Genomic DNA, 15,162 nt, shown 5'->3' on the forward strand with positions numbered 1-15,162 from the left:
CTCGAACAGCCTCGTTTTGGAGTTTGATGGCGGCCAGGACAAAGGAGTTTTTAAAGCAGTTCAGGAAAGAAAATGCGTAAAGAGGGGCAGCGTCTAGCAACCTAAGGGTTGCCGGTTCGATCCCCACTTCCCTTACTTGATGGATGGACATATAAACAAAATCTGTATTATAAATATGAGTAATATGTAATGGTGAAATATGAGTCATAATAATAGCATCATTATTATTCTTTTCAGTTAAGATTAGTAAAGAATCTTAAAGGCTCTCGATATGAACACTGACAAGAGAGAACGCCACCAGCACGTGGACATTCCTGGAGGCGTCTGCAGGGGCAGCCCGTGCTGACATTCTTCTTTTGTGTGTCTCCTTGTTCTCTGTGCCAGTTGGGATGGAGAAGCCTGGTGTGGTGGAGCAGGTTGACCTGACTCCGACTCTGGCCCTGGGACTTGGCCTTCCCATATCTCAGAATAGCGTGGGCCGCCTCATCCCTGGCGTGGTGGAGGAAACCTCGCTCCGAGACCAGCTGCGCTTCCTTCATCTCAATGGCCACCAGCTGAGCTGCCTGCTGAAGGACAGCACGCCAGACTACGAGAAAGGTTGGTTCCACATCCAACGTGTCTGGACTCACCAAGGTAGCGGCAAACCTCTAGCAGGGGCTCCTCATCGCGCTGAGCTCCCTGACTTCCTGAACCAAGCACCAGAAGAGGTGAAACCTGTATCTGGCTTGGCACCTGCACACAGACACAGAATGTGTAGAAATAGTTTCACAGTTGAGTGTGCAGTTGGGCCTTTGTGTCTGTTTCTGGATGTTCTATGTTCTTGTGTTCTATCAGTCTCTGAACAGTTCTGAAGCAGCAGAACACACAACATGGCTCAGCTGGAGATGTTTTAAATCCAGTTCTAATATTTTCAAAGGTTTGATTTATGTTTTAAAGTTGGGTTCTAAGAATGTTCCTCCAGAGTAGTGAGCCTGTAAATGACCCCGTTGACCCCTGGAACTGCAGGAGGCTGAGAGGTGACACACACACACACACACACACACACACACACACGCTGCTGGACAAGAACATCAGCTCCTCCTGATTTAATCACTCACAATCTTCATGTTGAAACCACATCAGGATCAGGTGAGCGAGAACCAGGGATGTGCACAGGCCAGGGTTGTTGTTGCCTGGGCCACAGCCCATTGGCCTCTTTGGCTTAGCTGCCACTCTGGGAGACCAAAACTAATAGAAGAAGAACTCCTGCATAAGAACACATTTGTTAGAACCGCAAAAGAAAAATGTCAGAATCTACTGCAAATGGCTAAACACAACTACAACAGGAAACAAAACACAACAGACACAAGAGGAAGTTACACTCATCAAATAAAACGACCACAAAGCAGAAAAGAGTTACACAACAGTGCTGATCCATGCTGACCTTTGCCCCCGTCTGTTCCGCCGTACGTCGTCATGTTTCTGCTTGTTTGTTCGCTTTGACTCAGTGATTGACACATTGAGGCCACCATCCAGTCCTTCCTCTCTACTGCTCACACACACTTACACAGTTTGTGCAACAATGTTAGCTAGCCTACTTAGCTCTCAGTTAGCAAAATTACTCATTTGTTACTACATGATAGTAACGATTAACACATCCACTTAAACACCTTGATCATGAACCATACACACACACCCAATAAGGTTATCTGTTGTTGAAATATGTGATTTATAAGATTTTTCTCTAGTTTTTTGCAAGTGAGCTTGTCAGGATTGGTAGCCTGAGGCGGCTCCTGTAGTCCAGCTCCTTCATGAAGGGGTCACTCCTGGTGCCTGGCTTCGTGACCCAGGTGCAGGAAGAGACCTCCCAGGACACTTGCCACCATCTCATTAGGCATGTGGGTGTCATGCACCACTGAGTTTTCATGATGAAAGTCATGCAGTCATACAGTGATGAATCACCTCATCGCTGTGATTTCAGATTCCTTTTGAATCCAGAACTTCATGATTTTGGGTTCCACTGACGATTATGTTCAGTTCCTCCAGAGAAATGTGATCATGCAATTGCATAATTCATCACATGATCAGCCAAAGTCCGCATTTATGTGGGGGCAGCATTTTTTCGCAGATGCCAGATAACTTGCAGATTTCCACGCAAAATGCACAAAATATGCAGGCTTGCATGATTTCATATTCCCCACATTTTTGTTGCAAAAACGTCACACATTTCTTTGCAGAAAGTTGAAAAATGTTGCATTTAGTTCACACGAGCAGCCATTTTCCTTATGTTGATTTGGGAATGTTGTGAAGTCAAGTGATTGGAAGTCATCGGCAAGCTGAAAACTCCGTGAAGAAGACATAATGAAGTCCGCAAATCTGTCTCCTTTGTCAACACAAATAAGCTTGAAACTTGTTGGACTCATCAAGGTTCTGTCAGTTTGAGCCGTGTGTTTGTTTTGGTCCGAAATAAAACCAGATGAGAACTTGATGATTCCCAGCTCTCCCTGTGACGTAGCGTGCTCGCTTATGACAGGAAGTCCTTACAAACGACTCTTTACATGAATGTAGAAGCGAGTGAGAACAGAATGTCAGGGGAATCAGCAGACGTCTGTCCCCACTGATCCTGGATCTGCTCCACCTTCCTGCTGGTAAAGGAAGGTTCTGGTGGCTGCTGTTGCAGGATGTGCTTGCTGATGGAGAATTGTTGGGTGGAGGTTCATTGAAGGAGGGAGGTGCAGTTGCAGTTTTTGCAAATTCCCACAATTTCATCGCATAAAATTGCATAAATATCCTGCATATTCCATCGCATTTTTAAGAAAACGTGCCACATAATCAAGGATTTTTGCCTGCACCAATCACAAAAAGCTCCACATATTTTTGAAAGGACTGTTTTTCACTTTATTCTCAATGAGTAACGGAATGTTCCTTGGTTCTGATTTTCAACTTGAGTATTTTGTTAAGTGATAACTGAAACAGACGGATGTTTCCAACAGGAGTGGACGGACACTAAAAATATCAGTTAGTATATCAGGTGGGCAAACATGATTCAAATGAAAGTTAATACGGCTTTGTGTCCGCTGCTTTTCTAAATGGACAGTTTGTCACCAAAACATTCTACCGGGAGAGAGGCAGAACATGTTCTAACCAGCCAAGTCAAAGTTGTCCATGAAGAGGATATTTAGATAGTATACCCTGTCTCATTTACATGATCATTCTATTTGTACTCCACTCACATACTTGTGCCTGTAAGTGTCACTGGCGGGCGCAGATGGCGCAACCTTAAGTTAACTTGTGCTGCCAGTAGAGGTCGATCACCTCATTATTCACACCCGTCAGCAGCTTCATCAAAGCAGCTTCACCAAGCAATGAGGGCAGCAGCATCTCAACCATTGTCCCTCAGCACACCAGTCCTGTTGGAGTATAGTATCAGTTCATCTCAGATGGCTTTTATTGTGACTAATGGTCACTAAACAGAGGGGTGGCATGGCTCAGAGGTAGAGTGGTTGTCTAGCAACTTAAGCGTCGCTGGTTCGAGCCTCACTTCCCCTGGTGACCATGTTGAAATGTCCTTGAGCAAGATACTGAACCCCTAACTGCCCCTGATGACCCTGGTGACCCATCCAGGGTGAACCCCCCCCTCTCACCCAATGTCAGCTGGGAGAGGCCCCCCCCCCCCCCCCCATGATCATTAACAGATAAGCGATATAGAGGATGGATGGATAGATGGATGGAAGGATGAATGTATGTAAAACAGCAAGCTAGAGTGGCTCAAAGCACTGTGACACAAAATAAGACTGGCATCCAGAAATGAATCTTAGGGGTGCCCTCCTCCTAGCGCTGTCCAATCTCAGAGACTGAAAGCCCCTGAAGTATGCATTTACCAAGAATGGAACCTGATACTGGAGTGAGATTTGCCAATTTCCCCACTAAGGGACGAACAAAGGTTTATCTTATCTTAGATTTCTCTGAACTCGGCACCAACAGCTCCAGTAAGCACCAACCACTCAGCAAACCTGCTCTGTATGTTTGCCCTGTTACCCATCTTGTCATGGTGTAAGTTTCAAATCTGTGTCATATTTCTGGAAGCGTCACAAAATGCTTGCACAAAGCCCCACTGAGTTTGGTTGCCTACTTTTAACTCAAAGTCACACGGTTTGCCAGAGGTATCCATCATGCAGTCTCTCTGTGTGTCTCTTTCATTGGCCTTCACGTTCTCAAATGTTTGATACACCAGTGGTAGCAATCACCATTGCTAATGTTTGAGGAGTCGGCAGTCAGTTGTGTTACTGTTTTAAATGGGACTGAAGAAAGGGAAGCCAGAAGGGGAAACCCTGGCAGTCATTTCATTTAAGATCCAATAATGTTTTCAGATGCTATTTGAAATGTATTTACAGGTCTCTTTATGTAATTTATTAAACTATGAACATAGAATAGCTTTGCTTTTAAATAGAGTCGATAATTGGTGCCCAGGAAGCTGACAGGCCTGCTGCCCTGTACTTAATGAGAAGTTTCTTAACAATAACAAAAGAAAAAAACAACATGTTTTTCAGGCTTGATTGAACACTCTCATTTTCTCACTTTGTTCAGTTTGCACTGTGTCTGCAAAATACATCAACTCATTTAACACAAGTCATCATCGTCCTACATTTATCCTGGTCCGGGGCGCGGGGGGGCAACGGCCTCAGCAAGGAAACCTGGGCCTCTGTCTCCCCAGCCACTTCCACCAGCTCTGCCGGGGGAATCCCAAGGCGTTCCCAGGCCAGCCTTGGTCGGCCCCCAGGCCTTCTCCCAGGTGGTCATGCCCAAAAAAAACTCCAGAGGGAGGCGCCCAGGAGGCATCCTCACCAGATGCCCGTACCACCTCAACTGACTCCTCTCAGTTTGGAGGAGCAGGGGCTCTCCTCTGAGTCCCTCCCAAATGACCGAGCTTCTCACCCTGGCCCTCATCTATCAAATGAGTGTATGACGGAAATAAGCGTAACACATGCGTACGTTCATTTCTATACAAGCTGTGGCATTTATCAATTTGAGAGTGAGCGTATTCTGCAGTGAAATCTTACAATCTACTTACAACAGGTCTGAGTTTGTGTACGCAAATTTAGATTTGACGTGAGGTGACTTATGGTTCATGAAAAGGAGTTGGGGAGTTGTTTTAATGGCAGATGTCGTGTCACTGATGAAAGTGTGTGCATCATGACAAATCCTCATCGTAAATATGTTGCATATTTGTTAAAAATAATTCTTAAATGTATAATTGTGTACCTGATTACCCTTTCAATTTGAACTGGTGCATGGAACGCTGCTTTAGGCACAGGCGGACAAACAATCCTGTACTTGCATTGCTAAGCAGTTATTATATCAACAGATCCGTGATGTGAAAGGTGGAACTTTAGGAACTTTAGCGATGAGTGGCTTATGAGTTGTTTCCGTCTCCCTAGCCATCTCCTCCTGGAGTGATGCCACAACCTAGAACCCCAATTAAGGAGAGAAACCCAGCATTCCAAGGCCATACCTGCGCCAGTGTAGTTGCTATCCACCCAGGGGTTTTTGGTCACCAGGTCCTTTCAGTGGGAAATGGGCGATAGGTCTGGAATAACTCAGCCCAACCATGCCAGCAGTTCTGAGGGCGAGTTCCCTCTCTGCTGAGTGAATTCAATCCCTGTTTCATGATGCTCAGAAAACAGGGATTAAAAGGGAATTTTATGAGGTTTCCAAACGTGATTGGAGCGATTACACAAACATCAATCGCAAAAGTTACCACTCCATTAACATTCAAGTAATCAGTGATGCCAGAACGAGTATTCTGAGTCTGGTAGCCCAGCGGCCTGGAGGCACGACGGCAGCGTAGGTCCTCGGTGACAGGAGGGCGAGCTGCAGGGTCGGAGTCTTCTCATCATGAGTTACACACAATTATTATTTTAATTGTTGGACAGCTCTAACAGTTCCATGTGATCTATTCAGGCCAGACCGTTTCTTCTTTACCTTATTGCAAATAAAACATTTTTTATTTCAAGTGGATAAAACTCAGTTGTATCAAATGTTTAACTATCAAATGTTTTATTCACCATGTCAGATGTAGAAATTTAAATATTCCATAGTCCGATTGACTGTGGAAACGCTGTTGACTGCAGCTATAATTTCTCTCTACACCACATGTTTCTGTTTGTCTTTTATACCTGATTTCAGGCTACCAAACGATGTCTACCAGGCTCTTGAGTGTCTCCACTTCAACCCCTGAAAAGTTTTTTCTCTCTGTCAACTCGTGTCTCTCCATGTCGTAAACTCTAGGTGTGCGCCCTCTAAATCGCGCGTTTATAGATGTGTGATAAGGTAATTCCGATAGATTTCAGCTGCTGAATTTATCAACAGCTGCTCGTTCTCACGCTGGGATAGGTGTGATACGCGTGTTTCATAAATGTCACAAGTCCTATTGTACGCTGATATTTGCGCTGGTTTGTACGCTGGTTTGATAAATGTGGGCCACTGCCTCTAAGGTAGAGCCCAGCCCCCCTGTGGAGGAAACTCATTTGGGCCACTTGTATTCACAATCTTGTTCTTTCGGTCATTACCCAAAGCTCCTGACCACAGGTGAGGGTTGGAGCATAGATTGACTGGAAAATCAAGAGCTTAACCTTTTGGCTAAGTGTCTACATCACTGTGAACGCCACCCCAATCCACCTGTCAATCTCCCGCTCCATCCTATCCTCACAGACTCACTCCTCTGGGAGAGAGACTGAATGGCCTTTTGTGAGGGGCCATCCACCCCATACTCCTGGAGTACCCCACAGAGTGCTCCTGGGAACACGGTTGTAAGCCTTCCCCAAATTCACAAAGCACACGTGGACTGGTTGGGCACACTCCTTTGGTCTCCAGGCCGTCTGGTCGAGCTGCCTCATGGGTGTTGGGGGGGGCTGGGACACTGTTTAGTGGGTGTTTTTAGTGCTGCTAATGTGTTGCTCTGCCGAGCAAACATAAAAGGGTCTTGGCCTGAAGTACCTTCAGGCCAAGACCCTAATAAAGCAGGAGTGTAAAGAGCAAGCTCTCTCCCACTGTGGCTGTGTGAGGGTTGCCCAAAAATAACCACCTCATTCAGACATTGATCCCAACAAGCTCATGAAAGGGCATGATGACTACCATAGGCAAGCATCTCCCCAGAGTGTTTAGCAGTTTCCTGCATCTGGATGTTTTAGGTCCACGGCAGGAAGCAAAAGCACCCAGAGAGAAGCCACACAGGCATGGCAGGACACAGGGACTCCACACAGAAGACCCACATCCAGCCATCAGGTTTTAACCAAGACACCTATTGCTATTAGGCCATACCATGCTTCGGCAGGAACTAAAGGCTTGTTCTGATTGTTGATCAGATCATTAATCGGTGATTGAATGGATGGATCATGATTGTTTCTACGATCACTATTAACATTTACCACAGTTCTCACTGGGTGAAAATCCGCCACAGTCCCCGGCAACTGTGATGTCACCTAAGACTTTATCAACACGGAGACACAGAAGCTCACTCTCTTCCGACGCGAACCCGTTGCCCATAGGAGAGCCAGTTTTAAAGCCACGTAGTACAGCCCGGCTCGAGACCACGGAGTGAAGCTGTCGGCCGGTTGCAGCAGATCAGACTTGTGTTGCTCTGCACACGCGATCGAGACCAGTGTCTGCTGCTGAATACCTCTACCTCTTCCTTCCCACTAACACACATACACACGCAATCTCACAAACACACGCACACATCTGAGGGGATTCAGTCTTCCTGCTCAGTGCTCACCTTTATTGCAGTTGTGTGTTATTGGGAAGCCGCCATTACACTCCGTAGCCCCCCTTCCGGCCGACCCAAAGTGATGTGGCGGTGACGAGTCATGCCTGCCGTCTTGTTCCACCTCCTCTTGGGTATACGCGCGCACGCACACACACAGGCACACACTTGTATTCTGTTGTCGTAGTATGTAATGTATGATAGGATTTATCAAATAAGGTGAAGTCAGTTTGATTTTACTGACGTTAACAAATCTTGTGTTTTAGAGAGAAGTCGTCTGCGTGTATTTGCTTGTGTGTTGGGATAGAAGCTGGTTGACAGTCGGTGCCGAGCGCCGCTCCTTCTGTTCATCCAGAAACATTTCCCAAATATGGACATTTCTGGATGAACACCTTCGAGGCTGCATTTACTATTTGGTTATTGGTCTGGATTTTCCAGTGGTGCCCCATTTTATTATTAATTTTGATTAATAAGATTTATACATTTTTAAGAACAAGTAATCATTGTGATGATTATGAATTACAACGAAAGCCAATTTGTGCTTCTGCACTGCACAACAGCAGGAACTTAAGAATATGGAACTGTAAGAAGAAAGCACAGTCTTCTTGATCTGAGACAAACGACTTCATTCCACATGAGAAACTTGCTGCTTGAGCAGCACGTTCGGTCTATTTTAGTCTCTGGTTTCCATAGCAATGGATGGAAATGGAATTTGTTTTAGCAGACCTACATTTGGATGTGGGGAGTTTTTTTTTTTTTTTTTTAATCTGTCTGCTTGGGTAATCTGGACGCTGCTACGCAGTAGACTGTCATTGTTGTCACTGCTGGAAAATTCACCTGGGGTGATATTTCAAGGAGCATGAGTTGGACACCTCTTGGGTGCTGTGACTTGATAAGCTGGTGATGATGGCGAGTCTTTGGAATGTTTATCACACTTGTTACTCGGGGCATCACTCTTGTAATTTAGTGTCGTCCAGCGAGAAAACCATCAGTCTCAGGTTGTAGCTCATCAGTGAGTTCTTTGCAGGTCAGTGGCTTGCATACAAAGATATGAGCGAGTTGGAACACTTGTGGATTTAAGAGGATTTAATACCAATAAGAAAACACGTAAAACAGAGTAATGATTCCAGCGAAGCAATGAAGGCACATGTGGAGGATCAGACATGAGTTATTAGATTTATCTGAGATTCAAGTGGACGGCAAAGGTAGCAGGTGAAGAGGTGTGCAGGATGAACAAAAGAAAACTACTGAATGGAGGTTGAGGAGACTCTGAGGAGTCAGGTGGAGTTTGGCAGTGAGAGAGAGAGAGAGAGCGATTGAGGCCTGAACAGATGCAGCACAGACCTTTGTGATTGCGACGGCGTGAAAACCAATGGAACCGGCTTACGTTCTCTGCTGGGTTGCTCCCGTCCATGTACGATGCCTCTCTGAGGAGCTGGTGGGAGGGCAGCGACAAATTACAAAAATTGGAAAAATCAACACTGTAGGTGTTACAAGGAACGATGCCTTCAAAAACTTAGATGAAAAAGAGGCACGTTGGACTCCGTGCACAAAACTTTGCTACTAGCGGAATAATTGAAGGAGACGAAAGAGTTTGTCTAAAGAAAAAAAACAAAACCCATGAGGTGGATAGTCATAAAAAGAAGTAGGCGAAGTGGCTGCTCTAAGAAGAAGCAGGAAGTGTAAAGAAGAAGGGAGTGAAGAAGAAAACCAGAAGAAGAAGTGAGCAAGAACGGCAGATGGTGTTGCGACTATTATAGTAAACTGGTCCGCCTTGGGACCAGACGTCCTGCAAAGGGTGAGGAAGGAAAAGGGGGCTCATGCACTCCATGGGTTTGACTCTGACGGTATGAAAAGATGTCAATGAAATTAATCTTGGAAAATAGCTCAGAAAAATAAGAGCTCTTCAGAGACGTGCACTCCAACATTCGGTTCACCTGAGATTACTACATTTAACTAAGTTTGTCTCAAACTGGAACAGTCGCTCTCAAGTAGTTGTAAACACTTAACTTTGATCTGAAGTAAGAATATCCTGAAAAACATAAAAGTACTGTTCAACTTTGGTGATATTCCTGTAAATAACTTTGCTCCCTCTGTCTGCCTCCCAGGTTTCCATCTTCATATTGTGTTTTTCTTGTGCGTCTCACCTCAGGCATCTTGGAGGGCCATTAACCAATCCCAGAACGCTTAGACAGATGAAACATGGCCAGGACCATCGATATTGTATGATTCATGCCTGTGGCCTGAGCCTCTAATATTTCTACCAGCCCAGCTGCCTGGCAAAGCCACAGTCACCATTTATCATCTCTACCCCTATGCTGCTGAGATAGGTGTTGTACTGCAAAACTCTGTGTGTGTGTGTGTGTGTGTGTGTGTGTGTGTGTGTGTGTGTGTTTGTGAGTGTGAGAGTGTGTGTGTCCCTGATGTATACAAGTCAAAACTCCACATTCCCTGCTTTGTCCTTGAACAGCTTTCTAAGGCGCTGAAGTTAAAAGAAACAGGAATCCTTTCTTCTGATTGGGAGAAAGTGGACGTCCCTGAGTCATAAATGTGATTAATCTTGAACCCACTAACAAACAACAGGAGGATTGATACAGTCGAGCCCTGTCTTCACTTCTCTATTCTTCATGATGAAATGCAACAGGATTTTGTTATAGTTTGGTTTGTATTGACATTTTTGCCAGTGATTCCAAAGGCAGCCACCAATTAAGCTTCTATTTATACTTCTCAGTTATGTTACAGCGTAGCATCGTTGACCATCCTTAGGTTTTTGGCTAATATGTGATATTAGGTCTGTGGTTAACATGAGGTGAAGGTATTCTCATGTTTTCATCTCTGGTGTAAAATATGTCATTCAACAGCATACTCATGACCGTTATGTAACATAGACCTACCAATACATTGATGCCATGTCAGTTAACCATGCATAGATTATGCATGCATGACCACTTCCTGTTGGACTACAAACACACCTCATCCCTGACATGACGACTTCCTGTTGGACTACAAACACACCTCCTCCCTGACATGACCACTTCCTGTTGGACTACAAACACACCTCCTCCCTGAAAGGACCACTTCCTGTTGGACTACAAACACACCTGCTCCCTGACGTGACCCCTTCCTGTTGGACTACAAACACACCTGCTCCCTGACGTGTCCCCTTCCTGTTGGACTACAAACACACCTCCTCCCTGTCATGACCACTTCCTGTTGGACTACAAACACACCTCATCCCTGACGTGACCACTTCCTGTTGGACTACAAACACACCTCATCCCTGACGTGACCACTTCCTGTTGGACTACAAACACACCTCCTCCCTGAAAGGACCACTTCCTGTTGGACTACAAACACACCTGCTCCCTGACGTGACCCCTTCCTGTTGGACTACAAACACACCTCCTCCCTGTCATGACCACTTCCTGTTGGACTACAAACACACCTCATCCCTGACGTGACCACTTCCTGTTGGACTACAAACACACCTCCTCCCTGACGTGACCACTTCCTGTTGGACGACAAACACACCTCCCCCCTGACGTGACCACTTCCTGTTGGACTACAAACACACCCCATCCCTAAAACACAAGATATCACAGCCATTACTGTTTCAATGTCACCCTCATAAATGCTCAGACTGTGGGAAGGACAAGGCTCACTCACTCACGCATCACTCCATGTCTCTTCTCTGATCCAGAGGTGGGCTTTGAACAGTACCGTGTGGCTGAGAAGGCTCATGGGAGCTGGATGAAGCTCTACATGGAAGGAAACGCCTCTGAGGTGCTTACAAACATGGGCAAAAAGGTCCTGAAGCAGTACCTGGAGGCCCTGGCTGCCATGAGCTCAGCCCTCAGCAGACAGCTGGGCAAGTACGACATGTACTCCATGATTGCAGGAATGGTCTTCCTCTTTCAGGTGAATACCGAGGGAGTTTGTTCATCCCACGCACTAAAGATACTAGCCTTCCGTCTGTGATTGACACTCCTGCAGGAGATCAGGTTTCTCATTTGAAAATGGCAATGATCTGTTCTTTTATTTGATGGACCTCCCATTACTCCAGGGTTGCTGATACCAGGAAGTTGTTCTTATTTGTTGAATGGCCATCTTAACTCCAACACACACTGCCAGGTTTATGTGCTTGCAGGAAGTTGTTTAAAGTTCATCAAGAGTGTATTTTGCTCTTTTTTTTCTCCATTGCCCGGACGTCTCTCCAGCTGCTGCTTGTTTTGCTCCTGGCGATGCCTGAAGCCCTCAGTGGAGCGGCGACAGTGGACCTCCCGGTCCTCTCGGCCCTGATCTCCCTGCCGTTCTACCTCTTATGCCTGCTGCTGGCTGCGGTGCACGTCCTGGTGTGCACGTCTGCTGAGAGCTCCTGCTACTTCTGCAGCCTCTCCTGGGCTCTGGTGTTTGCTGCTGTCGGATTCTCTTCTGCAATGTTTTGTGTTCTTGTCTCTATGGCAACAAGACGACTCTCTTTGGGACCGAAGGTTCCCAGCAAGGTGAGATGTGATGTTTGTGCTGACAATTCCTGCATTTGAATAAGTTCTCACCAGTGGAGTTGCTCTCATTTCGATGTGTACCGATGCAGTATTTTCATGACATGTCCTACTCGTGCCCTCCTGCTACCAGGACCACATGCGTCCCTGAAGATCACAAAGAAACCAAAGATGCACAATCGCGCAAAAGCAGGACTCATGATGACGCGTCCAATGCAGACGCTATGATGGCCATCAGTCAGTGCTTCTGAGGGCTGGAACCTCTGGTCTCTGAGAGATGATCCTTCCTCGCTGCTGCACCCCTTGCCTCACAGTAATTAATCTGCAAAGGTTACGTCTCATTTCCCTTCTGGGGAACTTGAAAAAATTGCTGATCGGGCATAAATTTAGACGAAATACAGTCAGGCCATTAGTTTGAGTGAATTTATAAACTTTTAAATCTTGACTCTGCAGCACAGTGGAAATTAGCTGTAGATTCCACACAAGCAGTGTTCAGCTGCCATTGTCCCGGTCCAGCCTGTGACCCTGAGGAGGAAGTGACAGCAGGGAACGCTTGGACTGAGCCCGTCTGAGCATGTACTGAATGTGTACTGAGCATGTTCTGAGTGTATACTAAAACTACAAACATGGCGTGCTCATTACTGCAGCACCTTTCTCTTTGTTTGTGGACTACAACTTTTGATATGACCCTCCATCAGCACGAGGGGAGGAAGTAATGACCGTTATTGTAGGCAGGTACAGCTCAGGAGGTAAAGTGGGTGACCTGAAGGTCACTGGTTCAATCCCTATGTTGACATGTTCCTTGGCCTGCCGCCTCTGATATCTGAACGGCTGCTTGGGAGCTGCGCGTGCCGCTGCCGACCATCCACCATCTGCTCCTAGATTTCAGTTACATGTGCCGCCGTCCACCAAGGTGTGTGAGAGCTGACGGATGAGAGTGACGGGGCGCCAGCGCCCAGCGACAGAAGCACTCGTTACCTCTCTGACCTGCCTGGGTGAAAACTCACTGACTGTAGAGATGATTAAATTATGCAAAGTTTGTTTTTGTTTTTCAAAAAGTGCTCATATAATTGATGTTTGGCAGCCGGTTCAAACCCCAAAATTCCGGTAAGAAGACACTGAGAAGAGTTGGGAACATCTGATTGGTTAACGCCTGATGTGGTTGTTTCGAACAGAATGTAGAAGCTGCAGACATGGAGGGGTCATTTCAGCTCCTCGGCTTCCTCTCATGTACTTGAGGTTGATGGAGAAATCAATGTTAAAATCTTATTGATTACTTAAGAAAGAAAAGCATTGATTTGTCCTGAACACCGCGTTCATCTCATAATTCCTCCCACAGTGGAGGCCTTGTAACTTCCAAAAATCTGGATCCAGCATTTGCAATTATGAGTTTTCTGAATGGATTAAAGTTTAAAAAACAGAAGAACATCATCTGGCAAATTGGCATTTTGGACCATTTCCCATTAATCTGCCAGTTCATGAAACATTCATTTAAGGGAGCCTTGTGTCAGGTTTGTGTTGCTGGAAGTTTTGGTGCTAAAATGTTCACATTCACGCAACAGAGTATCAGCTGCAGGTATCCGCCATCGACCCCCTCCCCTTATAAACATCGGCCCTGAAACCAACAACGCCAGTCGACCCCTAGTTTGAACGCTCGCATGACGCAGTGCCACGTTCCCATATCCTCCTGACTGATGTTTTCTCTATTCTTTAATTTATTTGTTTGGATCCCTGCTAGCTCGTCATGCTCTCCCTGGACTCCAGAGTAAAGCGTTTCTCTGTGATTCGCCGTTTGTAAATCAATAGGTGAAGCACGTATAGAAGCGCTTGCATACTTTCTACCTCTCCAATTACATGAATATACGCTGATAGTTCCAGCTGAGCAAACATGACGAACCTCAAATTGCTTTACTCCCGGGGCCGTCCGTCCGTCGTCGGGATGAACTGCAGCGCCAGGAGCAGAAGCCCTCTGGATGCTTGGGAAAGGAGACTGAGGAATACAGAAAGACCACCAGTCAAACAGCGGCTCAGTTCAAGCAGGAGGTCTCGTCACAGAACTGTGCGATGGTTCAGTGGCCTGTCAGGCCTGAGAAGAGATTCCATTTTTCCAGAACTATTTAAACTTTTCATAGAGATTTTGACTGAAATAAAGTAATTTTTTTGCATATTTTCTAAAATCGAGCCTTAAAAAATGGTTTGAAAATATTGCAGTTTGAAGTCCATTAATTTGAGTTTCAATACGATATTGATATATTATTATATAGCTTGACTCTAGTGTGCTTTACATAAAAGAGACCCAGGAAATACACTGTGGAGATGAATTACTGTGGTACTTGATGGTAGCACCAAACAAGAGCAGTCAGTTACACAACAGGGTTCAGGGCAGGTTAGCAAGAGCTCCACACTGGGGGGGCACAGGTGAGCAGGCCTCAGGTGCATCTCTGCTAGAGTTAGCCCAGCCCCTGTCGCAGCCTCTGTCGCAGCCCCTGTCGCTGCCCCTGTCCCAGCCTCTGTCCCAGCCCCTATCGCTGCCCCTGTCCCAGCCTCTGTCCCAGCCCCTGTCGCTGCCCCTGTCCCAGCCTCTGTCCCAGCCTCTGTCCCAGCCCCTGTCGCAGCCCCTGTCGCAGCCCCTGTCCCAGCCCCTGTCCCAGCCCCTGTCCCAGCCTCTGTCCCAGCCCCTGTCGCTGCCCCTGTCCCAGCCTCTGTCGCTGCCCCTGTCCCAGCCTCTGTCCCAGCCTCTGTCCCAGCCCCTGTTGCTGCCCCTGTCCCAGCCCCTGTCGCTGCCCCTGTCCCAGCCTCTGTCGCTGCCCCTGTCCCAGCCTCTGTCCCAGCCTCTGTCCCAGCCTCCCCATCACCTCCAGTCTTACACGTACCCAGGCTCACACACGTACCCACGCTCACACACGTACCCACGCTCACACA

The 15,162-nt window shown here is 46.6% G+C and overlaps 1 protein-coding gene across 1 annotated transcript in view; it reads left to right on the forward strand.

Moving 5' to 3' along the window:
- pigg (phosphatidylinositol glycan anchor biosynthesis class G (EMM blood group)) overlaps nt 1-15,162 on the forward strand; it is a 79,189-nt gene that overhangs the window by 21,391 nt on the left and 42,636 nt on the right. Inside the window, exons 6-8 of the mRNA XM_086222900.1 lie at nt 385-597; nt 11,442-11,659; nt 11,959-12,243. Of these exons, the coding sequence (XP_086079026.1) occupies nt 385-597; nt 11,442-11,659; nt 11,959-12,243 (716 nt within the window). The remainder of the gene's footprint in view (nt 1-384; nt 598-11,441; nt 11,660-11,958; nt 12,244-15,162) is intronic.

The sequence above is a fragment of the Aulostomus chinensis genome, chromosome 13, assembly GCF_037954235.1.
Source record: "Aulostomus chinensis isolate RoL2024-O1b breed Wild chromosome 13, RoL_Achi_v1.0, whole genome shotgun sequence".
Taxonomy (NCBI): domain Eukaryota; kingdom Metazoa; phylum Chordata; class Actinopteri; order Syngnathiformes; family Aulostomidae; genus Aulostomus; species Aulostomus chinensis.